The sequence below is a fragment of the Trichechus manatus genome, unplaced genomic scaffold (assembly GCF_000243295.1).
Source record: "Trichechus manatus latirostris isolate Lorelei unplaced genomic scaffold, TriManLat1.0 scaffold00074, whole genome shotgun sequence".
In the NCBI taxonomy this organism is placed as follows: domain Eukaryota; kingdom Metazoa; phylum Chordata; class Mammalia; order Sirenia; family Trichechidae; genus Trichechus; species Trichechus manatus.
The window spans coordinates 1140197-1154790 of NW_004444010.1; the positions used below are offsets into that span (position 1 = coordinate 1140197).

Genomic DNA, 14594 nt, shown 5'->3' on the forward strand with positions numbered 1-14594 from the left:
AAGACCAAAGAAAAACTGATGCCCTTGAGTTGTGGTGTTGGCAAAGAGTATTGAATATACTATGGACTGCCAAAACAGCAAACAAATCTGTCTTGGAAGAAGTACAACCCGAATTCTCCTTAGAAGATGGCGAGACTACATCTCACATACTTTGGACACGTTATCAGGAAGGATCAGTCCCTGAAGAAGGACATCATGCTTGGTAAAGTAGAGGGTCAGTGAAAAAGAGGAAGACCCTCAATGAGATGTACTGACATAGTGGCTGCAAAGATGGGCTCAAGCATAACAATTGTGAGGATGGCACAGGACCAGGCAGTGTTCCGTTCTGTTGTACATAGGTCTGCTAGGAGTTGGAACCAACTCGATGGCACCCAGCAACAACATATATATACACACATGTATATATATGTATGTGTATATGTGTGTGTGTGTGTCTGTATGTATACACCAATTTTTGCAAAAATTGGTGTTATGCAAAATGTAAGCGGGACTTGTGTTTCCCAGCGATCAGACAGCAGCACGTACTACAAGTGGAGCAACAGCAGCCCAAGAAATGTGAGAATTCTAAAACTTAAGTGGGCTTTATTTGTCCCATCACAGGCATCATTACACTTGCATCACACCTCAGCCTTTGTTACTGCCAGATGTACATCATTAATGTGCAAAATAGATAGTAATTTTTTTATTATTGTAATAAATGTGAAATGTCAGATAATGAGATAGTTGGTAAGTGGGGAGTAGGGGTGTGTGCGTGTGTGTATATATATATATATATACATATATATATATATATATAACTCATTGCTGTTGAGTCAGCTCTGACTCATAGCCACCCTATAGGACAGAGTACAACTGCCCCACAGGGTTTTGAAGGCTGTAATCTTTACAGAAGCAGACTGCCACATCTTTCTCCCATGGAGCAGCTGGTGGGTTAGAACCACCGACCTTTTGGTTAGCAGCTGAGTGCTTAACCACTGTGCCACCAGCGCTCCAATAGATAGATAGATAGACAGATAGATAGCCAGACAGACAGATATTGGTTGCCATCTAGTCAATTCTGATTCATATATATATATATATTTTTTAGCACATAAAAACAAGCATTATAATAAATTCATTTAATACAAGAGTTTATGTATGTTGCTTTAAGTAACTTCAAATCTTATTATTTCAAATACATGTTTCTGTGAAGCGTTAAAAATAAGATTAAGCTGTCCACACTAAATTTAAATATTCAGTTATTTTTTAGGGGTCACAGGGAAAAATACAATATGGTTGTTGGAAATTGTATATATAATTTGATTCTTGAAGCAGTCTATGAGCCTGGAAACCTAAGATTCATGAACACAAATGGAGAACTATGAGTGATTAGTGAAATCAATAATTATAGCCAATAGAATTCTGAGGTTTATGTTGCTCAGTACATATACAGCCATAACTAGGCATTTCTAGCATATAATTCTGCAATTTTATATATAAAATAATTACACTTAAATCCCAGACAATACATCTGTCTCCAGTATTCATCCACAATTCACTTACATGATTGTTTGAGACATATACCAAATTTACTTAATCTTTTCTTAAATAATTATTTAAATAATGAATGACTTTTCTACAGAAAAAATGAGAAATACTCATTCTCCCTATAAATTCTCATCATATAACTTTCTACATTCATTGTATCAGTTTCTACTCAAGTCTCTCAAACCACTCAGGTTGTATAATTTTTAATATGTTCTCATTTGTAAAAAAAATAACAAGGCTAAAACATTCTGCAAGGGTGATAAGTGGCATCTGCTTGAAAAGTGATGTAAGAAAAATTAAAACAAACCATTCTGTCAAATTTGCAGATTTGTTGCATTCTTAAATTGTATTTCTAAATAACCATTTTTGATAGACTATTAAATTAGACATTAGCAAAGAAAATGAAAGAATCTAGCAAGTTATGAATCATCTTATTTGGCTCATATATAACATTTAACTGATTTGAAATGACATCCCAAATGGTTTAACTATCCCATCTTCTGATGAACATGCATATTAATAGGAAGTATTATATGCAACTCAATGTCATTAGAATTTTTTTTCTAAAATTTATTTCCAAATATTCAATACTATAGCATTCTAACTCAACTTAGAAGATAATACTGTTATAATTGGAAAATTCTGCAGAAAAAGGGTGCATTAGAAGTTTTCCGATACTGATCGCCGCATGAGTGAACTTATTTCACACAGTACACACAACAAATGCCATTGCACATCAGGACTTCTGCTGCCCAGACTTCCTGAAGGTAAAAAGAAAACAGAACAGCACGCAGGTTACATGGCCCCGTCTTCACATACACATTTGCTAAAGAAATTCTGAAGACTGTCAGAGTATGTACTTAGAAAGTATTTTCTTTTATCAAATAGTTTGCATGCCTTCATTGTATTTTAATTTTACTTTCATAATAATAGCTAACACTTACAAAGGATTAGGTTGTTTTGTTGTAGTTTGGTGCCCTCGAGTAGATTCTGACTCATAGTGACACCATGTGTCAGAGTAGAACTGCTCCATAGCATTTTCTTGGCTTTAATCCTTATGGAAGGTGATCACCAGATCCTTCTTCCTGGAGCTGCTGGATAGGTTCAAACCACCAACCTTTCAGTTAGCAGCTGAGCACTTAACTGTTGCACCACAAGGGTTCCTTATAGCTTAGGTAATGGACATAATTTCTAAACACTTTATAGGTAATCATATAATCTCCCCAAGAACCCCATGAGATAGGTATATTATTTTCCTCATTTTATTATGGAGGCAACTGAGGTCCAGATAATAAGGTGATGGAGCCAGGATTCTACCCACGCAGCATGGCTTCACAGTCTGTGTTCTTAACAGAATTATATGTTACTTCAAAATAATATATTCCCATAGTCTTGCTTTTTTAAGTAAATTAGTATTAATGAATTGTAAGAACATATAAGCCCAGCCCCATTGATCGCACCCACTCCTCAAATTCAACCATACTAATTGCTTCTCTTGGTGTTTAATCCATATTTCAAAACGAAGTTGATTTATCAACTTTAGACACTATCTGTTGGCTTTCAATTATGGTGGATGAGGATTTAGCTTTCTTACACCACCCAACCCTCACCTACCTTCCTCCTGCCCTCCTAGAGCAATTGGACCATAATCTTTGCTTAAGTCTGTCAACCTCGTTTACATTATTATGACCAGATGTGTATAATTCACTGCTGAGTCAAGATTTTTTTTTTCCTTTTTTATATACCTTTAGATCACCCTAGGGTTAATAACTGTCTTTTATTTGCTTTTATTTGATGTAATCTATAAATACTTTTATCAAGTCATAGATACCTTTTTTCCAAAAGATCTATGGAATACATTTTAATATTATCTTTCAAATGCTGACATTTTTCCTCCCTTCCCTTCCCTTAGTAGCCTTGGTGGCACAGTGTTTAACCACTTAAAACCACTTTAAAGTGCTGAGCTGCTAATCAAAAGGTTTGGTGATTTACACCCACTAGCCGCTTCGCAGGAGAAAGATATGACAGTCTGCTTCCTTAAAAATTTACAGCCTTGGAAACCCTATGCGGAAGTTCTACTCTGTCCTATAGGGTCCCTATGAGTGGGAATCAACTCCATGGCAGTGGGTTTGGTTTGGTTTTTGGGTGCCTCCCCGCAAGGCTTTTCTCCAGATCCCACTGCTTTTCTTTTCCTATGGAGACTGGTTTCCTTCAAGGTCAGTTCCTCAGAAGTACCCCTGGGAAGTTCATTCAAGGTTCTTCTGTTAGATCCCATTTCCTGTCTTCTATGTCTTCACTTTATTTGGTGTAATTCCTTGTTTTGCTGGAGCACATTATCCATTAAGTTTCTAAGAAAGGGTACATGGATGGTTAACATTAGAGTTCTTCAATTTTGAAAGTATTTTATCTTCACATTATGGTGTTGTTATTGAGAGATGCTGAGTTGATTTTCAACATACAGTGACCCCATGTGACAGAACAGAACTGTCCCATAGTGTTTTCTAGGATGTAATCTTTACGGGAGGATCACCAGGTCTTTCTCCTTGGAGCCACTGGGTAGATTTGAACTGCCAACCTTTCGATTAGCAGACAAGCACTTAACTGTTGTGCTACCAGGACTCCTTTCATATATGGTAGAGTATAGAATTCTTTTAGAAATCACTTTCTGAATTCTGTAGACTTTGTTACATTGTCATATCCAACTTCTTGATGTGTAATTTTCTCTTTTGAAAAGTTTTAGTTTTGTTGTTGTTTTTTTTCCCTGTTTCATTAGCATTCTGAAGCCTCTGTATGATAATCCTTGTTGGGGTCTTTTTCATTTATAGTGCTGGACACCTCTGTGAGCCTCTCAGAACATACATTAAAGTCCTTCCTATCTGGAAACTTTGTTTAAAATGTCTCCATTAATTCCATATTTCCATCTCACTCTTTGCTTTCTTTCTGGAACTCATTCTGGTCAGATTTTGACCTTATGGATTAACCCTTTATTTTGCTTATATTTTTATTCCTTTTTTGTTTTGTCTTAATTCTGAGAGATTTCCTAGAATGTATGTGCCAACTCATTCCACCCAAGAGCTCTTTTTTATGCTCTTGTTCTTGCCATAGCAACTGTTCTTACTGTATACACAAAATGTCTCCCTGAGGATATTATTTATAAAGTTTTTTTTTTTTTGGGTGGGGGGAATTTTGTCATTTCCCTTATCCCAAATATCTTTCTGTCCTCTGGACTTCATTTTATTGTTTCATTTAGTCTGTCTCTTTCATAATGGAGACTTTTCTCAGAATGTTGGTCTTTAGCTTTCAGTTGATATTAAACAATGCAATGTCAAAAATGTACAGTCTCAATGAACGTCTTAGGTCTTTTCAAGGGTGATTAGGTAATTAGCAAGATGTTTCATTGCAAGACCTTGCAATGTCTTTCATTGGAGGTGTTACTGTCCAGTTTCAGCCTGGGAAGAATTGCTCTGGCTCCAAGCAATCTAATGTCAGGACTGAGGATTCTATATCCATTAAGGAGACCCTTATTTCATCCTCTGTTTTCAGCCAGGCTTTCCTAGAAACTATTTCTTAAATTGTACCTCCAACTCCTGAACTCTTCTGGGGCTCAACAGGTGAAAGATTGCAAAAGTAAAATAATTTCTCAATTAGCTTTTTTATTTTCCAAAATGTTTTTTGAGTGCCTTTATTCTCTACTACCTCCTCTTCCTTCTATTTCTCCACATATCTGTGTTTTTTCATATTAGTTTGGAATGGTGTCAGGAAAGAGGAAGCATAGATGATTACGATTAATCCATCATGTTTCTGTGCAAGTTGAAAGAATTATTGATATCAGCAGCCTCATTTCTTACTAGGTAAGAGAGTTGGAGTAAGTGACAGAATTAAGATTCATAAGAACTGAATTCCTGGCCCAGGTCTTACTATCTATCTATGTCACTGTGTTAATGCTACTTCACTTATCTGGAGTTTTATTTATGTGTCTGTATGTTGGACATAAAAATGTAATAGTTGAGGTACGTATTACTAAGTGGCAGGGGAGAGAGGATGTCAGGTATTGCTGTAAGGAAAGAAAGAGCTTTCACTACCTTCATCTGGATTTATCAACTCTTAAGATTAAATATTCAATAAACATTTATTAAAAATCTATTTTGTTGACCAAGTAATTTCACTCCCAAAAGAGAAAACATATCTCCACATAAAAACTTGTACATGAATGTTCATAGAAGGAGTTTTCATAATACTCAAAAAGTAGAAACCACCCAGATGTCCATTGATTGATGTATAAAATGTGGAATAACCATACAATGGAATATTACTCAGCATAATAATAATAACAAGGAATAAAGTACTGATACATGCTACAAAATGGATGAACCTTGAAACATTAAGTGAAAGAAGCCAATAACAAAAAGCTACATACTGTATGATTCCATTTATTTCAAATGTTTAGAATAAACACATCTACAGAGACAGAATAAAATAAATCTTTAGTGGTTACTTTGGGTACATGGTCTGGAAGACCAATCACTAGAAAAAGGCATCATGGTTGGTAAAGGAGAGGGTCAGCAAAAATGAGGAAAATCTTCAGTGAGATGGACACAATAGCCAAAACAATGGACTCAGACATATCAATGTCATGAAGACAGTGCAGGACTGAGTGACATTTCTTTCTATTATACATGAGGTCGCTATGAACTGAAGCCAACTCAACAGCAACTAACAACAACAGCAAGGCTGTGTTTTTGGGTGGAGGAATGCGAGTGACTATTAATGGGTACAGGGGTACTTGAAGAAATAACATGTTCTAAAATGTTCTAAAATGCACAACTCTGTGAATATACTAAAAAACACTGAATTGTACACTTCAAATGAGTGAATTGTATGTCAAATGAATTATATCCCAATAACTAAAAAACCAAACCAAACCCGTTGCCGTCGAGTTGAATCCGACTCATAGCAACCCTAAAGGGCAGAGTAGAACTGCCCCATAGGGTTTCCAAGGAGCACCTGGTGGATGTGAACTGCCAACATTTTGGTTAGCAGCCATAGCCCTTAACCACTGCTCCACCAGGGTTTCCATATCCCAATAAAGCAGTTTTTAAAAAAGCACCTAACAAAGGTTGGCAGAAAAAAGTCTTTAATGTGCATTTTTAGAGCACTAGGAATATAAAAGTGAATAAGATGAGGTCACAGAGCTTAAATTCTAGTGGAGGAATACACATAAAAATAATGATAAATTCTGATGAAACACGAGGCTGAGATAGATAATAAAATGGAGGGGGAATATTAAGGGTGATCACCATGATTAAACTGAGATCTGAATGATGAGTAGATGCTGCTATGCAGTGAGGAAAAGCATATTTAAGGCAGTTGAGTTACATGTCACATAAGCTCTGCGGAAGAAGAGAGCTTGGTTTATTTTAGGAGTGAAAATTTTCCTGGGTGGCTGGTACACAGTGAAGGAGTGAGTGGTGGGTAACAAAGTTGGCCAGATATGTTGAAATTAGGCAGGGTCTTATAGCTCAGGGATGATATGTCAAATGTATCCTAAGAGTAATGGGAGTAACTAACTGGTTATTAAGTTAACTAGTTCAAAAATGCTGTGAAAAAATTAACTAATACATTTGAAAAGGGTCATGAAATCTATTTTTCGGCACTCAAATGTGGGTGAAGTATATCAGATAAATGTTCAGCTCAAAAACAAATCACTTTGATATATATCCTTATGTGCACACAATTGTATACAGATGTCCTTTGAATAGCTTCTTTCACATGTGTGCATGCACGCACAGATGTACTCATGCACACACAATCAACTTAATAGAGCCGTGAAGGTTCATTTTGCAATAATGCAGATATTTCCAAATGCACCAGGGAGCATCAACATTTTCCCCTGGTTATTTTCTGGAAAACTAATGGTAAGTTGTACATCAAGATGACTTCACGAAGAAAATTATTTTTAGAAGAAAAGAACTTAGTGTAAGTAAAAATACTTTTCTCCTTGGGCATGCAGATTTTTTTCTTCATTACCACTACCTCTGCTCCTAAAATATATGGTGTCAGCCTAATTCATAGTTTGGTACTTCTCTGCAAAAAATGATAAACTGAAAATTTGTCACAGACTCTGAAAATGTTCAGTACTCTTCATGCAGCGTTAATGAGTTGCCGTAATTTGTATTGTACTTTCAAGAGACTCTATTTGAAAGTCCTCATGCTAACCCCATTTTTTATCTCCAAGTAAGAAGTGAATCTGCTAAACACAAGAATTACACTCAGAATAGCAACATGCTCACAGGAAAATCACAGCAGATGCATTTTGCTTGTCTCATTTTCATTTTGGGACATCGGCTCATTGAGTGCAATGATGCAGAATCACAAATATTATATAAATTGCATTTTGGTAGTGATATTTTGGTTTGTGGCTTTTGATCAAGCAGATATAGATGAAGCAGACTTTGTTAAATGAGCATATGAAAAAAATAATAAGTAAAATATTTCCCCAACATATTTAAAATGCTTTTGTTACTGCTTAATATGGAAGTTCATAAATATAAGTTCACATAATTAAATATAAATTTGTAAAACTATATCTACCCAATTATTATCAGTTTATAGCAAGTCCCCAAAAGTAGGTGTAAAAGGAAAGTTGCACAGAAAAAAAAAAACACTTTGTATTATTTTAATAGTATATCACTGTAGTGTCTATTTAAGAGGCACTCAAACACTAACACTCTTAAATAGACACTACAGTGATATTATATTTCATATAAATGTATTAATATTTAATTTCTATGAAATATATAATAAAAATATATAATATCACTACAGAAAAAAACACTTTGTATTATTTCAATAGTATAATATCACTGTACTGTCTCTTAAATAGACACTACAGTGATATTATATATTTCACAGAAATTAAATATTAAAACATTTGCTAAAACTTAAAAAGTTTTATAACTTGCATGTAAACTAAGAAAAAGTAATAAATTCATATCTCCAAATCTTTCAAATAATTTCACTTTAATTTAAATTCAATTCAAGAATTGATAGAGCCACCAAGAAGAACTTAATTGAATTGTAAGATATAAAAAGGTTTACCTCACATAAAAAAACAATACACTTTATGATAATTTTGGCTGTGTGGATATGGAAAACAAATAAAAGAGGCATTGCCGGGAGAATACAAAGTGCATTCAGCCCAAAGATAACATAACAGTAGGCTAATTAGTCCTTAAACCCCAGAAGATTGGACTGTTTCTTGTGCAGAGCTCCTGGAAACAAACGGTCTCACTATGGCTGTGTGATACTGGTGAAATCTCTCTTCTATAATGAACACATCAGTGACCTCTGACATCAGTACAGTTGTGGATACATATAAGGCAGATAGGAACACCAGAAGTTGCAATATCATCAGGAAGTGACTCTCATCTCTAAAGTCCTATGTACTTAAGACACTATAAGCTTAACACAGTTATTCACACAAATTGATGAAAAGCAGTGGAATAAATAAGAAATCATGATACAAAATCTCCTTTACCAAAATGCAAGATGTTGGCTGGCAATATACATGGAACGTTATTGTTGCTGTTGCTGTTAGGTACCGTCCAGTCGGTTCTGACTCAGAGCGACCCTATGTAAAACAGAATGAAACAATGCCCTATCCTGTGCCATCCTCAAAATTGTTGCTATGTTTGAGTCTATTGTTGTAGCCACCGTGTCAATCCATCTCATTGGAGTCTTTTACTTTTTCGATGACCCTCTATTTTACCAAGCATGATGTCTTTCTCCAGGGACTGGTCCCTCCTGATAACATGCCCAAAATAAGCAAGATGAAGTCTTGCTATCCTCGCTTCTAAGGAACATTCAGGCTGTACTTCTTCCAAGACAGATTTGTTCGTTCTTTTGGCAGCCCATAGTATATTCAAGGATCTTTACCAACACCATAATTCAAGTGTAGTAATTCTTCTTTAGTCTTCCTTACTCATTGTTCAGCTTTCACATACATGTGAGGTGACTGAAAATATGACGACTTGGGTCAGGCACTTTCGTCCTCAAAGTGACATCTTTGCTTTGCTTTGCAAAGATGTCACTTTGTCACTACGAATACATAGAATAGGCACATTATTTTTAAAAGTGCCCTTGTGTAAGAGTGATTCAATAAAATGATGTTATAATTGCAGAAATTGGCCAATGGCCTGGTGACCAACTTTTCCATTGCAAAGTACTCACATAATAAAAAATGATTCACAAAAGTACCCACTAGCTGTGAAAGCACAAAGCTTGGCCACTATTACTTTTTTATTAAATAGACGAAAAATAAAATTTTAGCTGATAAATATACAATCACTGTTAGTGATCTCAAAATATTCACATGTATGTGTGTATGTGTGTGTGTTACATGTGTGTGAGTTGTTCACATGAGTAAAATTCATTAAGACTAAGATAATTTCCTTACTATACAAAGATCAATATAATTTTGTAAGCAATTATCCATATTTTCCCTTGTTACCATGGTAAAAACAAAAATATGAGATATTTTGTCTAAATTCTTCAGCTTGCACCCAGTTATTTCTCACAGTATTGATATGACCTGACTCTTTTATTTAGTCCCTGAAGGTTTCTAACACCATCCTCTCCTGAGAAAGAAGGGAAACACAGTGCCTCTGCCCTACTTACATAGGGAGGTAGGAGAAAAGTACCTGCCAGACACAGCAATAGCACTCTTGGGCTCCGGTGGTTCAAAGAGGCACCTAGCCAGCTACCAGGGAGTCTCAGTGGAGCACTGCCCTGCCTCTTGAGGCTAGTGGAAAGGAAACAGCCTTAGAAATCATCCTGAAAAGGGATGCTACATCATTAGCCATAGTGATAAAGCCAAGACGTGCCCTGGAGTCAAGCAAGGGCTTATGACACACTCAGCAGTGTGGTGGTGACCAAGAGCAGACTGAGTATACTTCTTCAGCCAAAATATCCAGGAAAACTCCTCTTGGTATCTTTATTTCCCAATATCTCCTGCCCCCACCCCGTGGAAATTTAGTTTTAAGTGTCCCTATCTCAGTCACTAAATTATTAATGAACCTAAGTTCAAATTTTAGGAATCATAGTAAAGCGCCTCCCCTAAAGTGCTTCCTTCAGGAAAGGGCCTGAGATGAACAGACCATGACTACAAACATTTCCAGTATCTGTGAGAGATTACTCACACGTTGCTTTTCCTTAAGGAAAAAAAAAAATGCTGTCAGAACTTTTTCTCTCTTATTTTTGCTTTTTCTCAATGCATTATCCTGACACATAATGGGTTTTGCAAAATATTATAGTGGTATTGAGAGCATATAAAAAACATTAAAGCAATAATAACAAGATGCAATGACTCTACGAAAATACGTATTTATATGATTACTTCTTTAATTAGGTTTTTTTTTAGAAAAACAGTGTATATTATGACTTTTGAAATCTACTTTTTTTCAGATATGTTCCAGTTAGAAATCTAAATAATTGTTTAATTTATGCCTGCCATTTTAGTTCACATTTATGCAAAGGAAAATTAAATATTCTAAACTACACCACACTGGAGTTTATTTAGAGTACTAGCTCACTTCTTAATCATCTCCCATGTCTTTGAAATGCATGATAAAATGAAGCCATTACCTACTTTCTTCCTTTGTTCAGTGGCAATTGTTCTTAAAGAGATATTTTGTTTTGCAAGACTTTCCTTGGTAAATAAAATATGGAGAATCCTTAATTTTGTTCATTCAGAAGATTTTGGTACACTCTTCTAATTCCTAAAAGGCGGCCCTATGTGAGACTTCGTCTCAGTTAGTTTGGACATGTTATCAGGAGACGCCAGTCCCTGGACAAGGACATTATATTCGGTAGAGGGTCAGTGAAAAAGAGGAAGATCTTCAACAGTAGCTGAAAGAGCTCAAACATAGCAACAATTGCGAGGATGGTGCAAGACCAGGCATTGTTTCATTCTGTTAGACATAGATAGGGTCACTTATGAGTCAGAAGAAACTCATAGCGACAGCTCCTAACAACATGTTTTTATCCAGTAACTGGAAAAAAAGTTTAATTATTTGATATGTGCCACCATTTTGAAAAGTGTGGTCTCTTTTCATATTGTTGAAGAAATATATGTATCACATAATCATTTAATTGAAAGTGAAATTCAACAAAGAAAGTTAAGAATTTTATTTCCATACGAATGTTGAACCATGTGTATTTCTGGAAAGATCATGTTTACTTTTGTTATTAAAACTGAAAGATGTTTTCATGTAAGAATTGTGATATGAGTTGCAACATATTTACATTGGGGATTGAGGAACAAGATCATATTCTACACTTGATATCAACCTTTAAAATTCTAAAGAACATGACAACCTTACATACCTTAGAACAAGGTCATTGATAAGTTTGACACCATAAGTATCTTCCCAGTGGATGAAACATGCATGATTATTTAGCAAGTCCTTGTAACATGAACATTATTTCAATCAAACTCTTAATGATCTATGAACTATAAATGTCATTAAAAAATCAGAAACCAAACCTGTTGCCATAGAGTGTATTCTGACTCATAGCGACCCTATAGGACAGAGTAGATCTGCCCCATAGGGTTTCCAAGGAGCGGCTGGTGGATATGAAGTGCCAACCTTTTGGTTAGCAGTTTAGCTCTTAACCACTGTGCCACCGGGGCTCCATAAATGTCATTAGGTTTTAAAAATTCCTCATCTGGATTCTGCTATGCCATTTTGAAAACAAGAGCTTTCAAATTATACACGTCCTATAAAATTAATTCACTCTATGCATAAATCACAGAGGTTACTACTTTCTGAGGCACTATATATCTCAGAGGAGTCACTCCAAGGCTCTGTGTAGCAGAAGTACGGATTTTCCACAGCCACTGCCATTCAGAACTTTGGACAGCTCCCATTAGGGCATGGAGTTAAAAGAAAAATAAGTTTCTAAACACAACTCAAATTACTGCAGTTTTGTATTGCTGTATTAGTTTCTTGTTTAATAAAAGCTCATTAAAACTGCCTATCATGCACACATACTCCCTTGGTTTACTCCTTTTCTTTTTCGAAAGAGCTCGGTAAAATAAAATAAATAAAGGCCACCATGAGTTACTAGTTCTCAGTTTTAAATAGAAAGCCCAGCCTTGCTCAGGAGCTAATATAACGTGGCTGCAAGGTGTGCGCAAGCTAAAAAGAGGATCTACTTCACGACCTTCATTTGACAATCTCTAAACGTGCTCATAAACCGAATGAATACCTGGGTGACAAGTAAGATTAAGAAACGCCTTAATTTTAATTTCTGAGGCAGAGTTCCCCTGCCAACAGCTTTCCTGCCCCTTGTTCCCGAGCTGGGAAAAGGGAACGAGAATTCTGAAATATACTTGTAGTCAAGGTCAAGAAAGGGTGTCCCTCTGTTTCAGGAAGGGGGCTCTGGGAACGCCCCCTGTTCTCTGTTTCGGGAACTCGAGGATTCCTGTCACAATCCTGCTCAGCCAGGCGGCCCCAATCCACTGAAATGCCAATTCAGGGACTATTCAAGCGCAAATTACCCTTCCTCAGCCTGCCAGTCACAATTCTGGAGAAATGCATTGAGGATACCCAAGTGCCTACAAGCAGATGAAAAGCAGATTAACACTCCCCAGGGGTGAGAGCGGCTGAAGCAGCTAAGACCCGTGAGTCACTGTCTCCTGTGTCCCATCCTCTCCTGAACCACAGGAGCGTCTTTTTCCCTTCGGGAAGCAGCGCGAGCAAGGGTGTCACCCCAAAGGCGACTTTCTGCCCGCTTCCTTACACTCCCATCACCGAAGTAAAAGTTTTCTTGGTGCAACTTAGCATCCTCCCATCTGAGGGGTCACAGTGGCCTTTTTCTTCCTGATCTGTCCCTAAAGTCCACGAGGGAAAGAAGGTTCCCGGGCAACAGGAACTCACCCTTCAATCTCCCGCTTAGTGGAAACTAGTTGACGAAGAGTCGAGCCTGATGAGCCCGAGTAGAAGCTGCCGGCAGCACCACCCCCGCGCCCGGCACCCCCTCCCTACGGGTCCCCGAGGAGCGCTCCTCCCAGAACCGGGCAGCGTGTTGGAGGGCGCGCCTGGAAAGGAAGGTGGGGAGGGGATAGGGATCCCTCACCTGAAATCACTGTAAGGGTGGATAATCCAGAAGCCTGCAGTTTTAACCCTTTCCTGCTCTTTCTCCACCGCCTTCTGGCTCCCAAACATGCGGAGGGAGAATTTGTTGACTCCGGGCTGCAGCATGGAGGTGAACTGCCTCTGCATGAAGCCATACGGCCGCCGGGGCCCCTCGGCGTCTTCCAAGCCCCCCGCGGGCTCCTCGGTGCCGCCGCCGCCGCCGTCCACCTTAAAGCACACGGAGTTGCCGTGCTCCTTGGAGCCGGCCCCGCCGCCCCCCGGCGGGGTGCCCAGGCGCTTCTCGGCCGCGGCCGGCCCCGCGCCCGTCGCGGGCGCCTTAGCGGGGAAGACGCTGTTGCCATCGTCACGGCTGTTAGACGAGGAGTTGGACTTGCCGCCTCCTTCCATGCCGGGAGGACGCGGCCGGCGACGGCGCGGACTCCAGACTCGCTGGCCGCCCAGTGCCGGGAGCACGAGGCCGAGGAAACAGGGGGCCGAGCCGGCTGCCGACGAGCCCGGTTGCCCGTCGCAGCGACGGCGGCGGCAGCGGCGGCGGCTGTTGCTTCCCGCCCGCGCCGCTGCTCTCTGAGCGCCTCGCTCCCGCCGTCGCCGCTGCCCTCAGTGGCTGCGCTCCCGGCTCCGCCGCGCCTGGTGCTGTGAGGCTCAGGCTACTCGAGCGAGGCGAGGCGAGGCGAGGCGAGGCTCAGCCCTCGCTCGCCAGCGCCTCCCCACGGCTGCCCTCTGCTGGCCGGAAAAGGTCTCTCCCCGCCGCTCGTCACACACCCACCACTCCTGCTCCACTTCTGCCCAGCGTGACATTGAACTCAGGAGCCCTTGGAGACATCTGTTGGTACATGTTGTGAAAGGTTTGGCGTATGTTTGCGAGACAGAGAGACAGAGAGAAAGGCAGCCAGCAGGTATGTTGTTGTC

The 14594-nt window shown here is 38.8% G+C and overlaps 1 protein-coding gene across 1 annotated transcript in view; it reads right to left on the minus strand.

Moving 5' to 3' along the window:
* The window catches only part of HCN1 (hyperpolarization activated cyclic nucleotide gated potassium channel 1), a 515164-nt gene extending 501073 nt beyond the window's left edge, over window positions 1-14091 (minus strand). The window contains exon 1 of the mRNA XM_004380447.1: window positions 13666-14091. Coding sequence (XP_004380504.1) covers window positions 13666-14072 — 407 coding nt within the window. The 5' untranslated portion in view covers window positions 14073-14091. The remainder of the gene's footprint in view (window positions 1-13665) is intronic.
* Window positions 14092-14594: the final 503 nt, after the last annotated feature.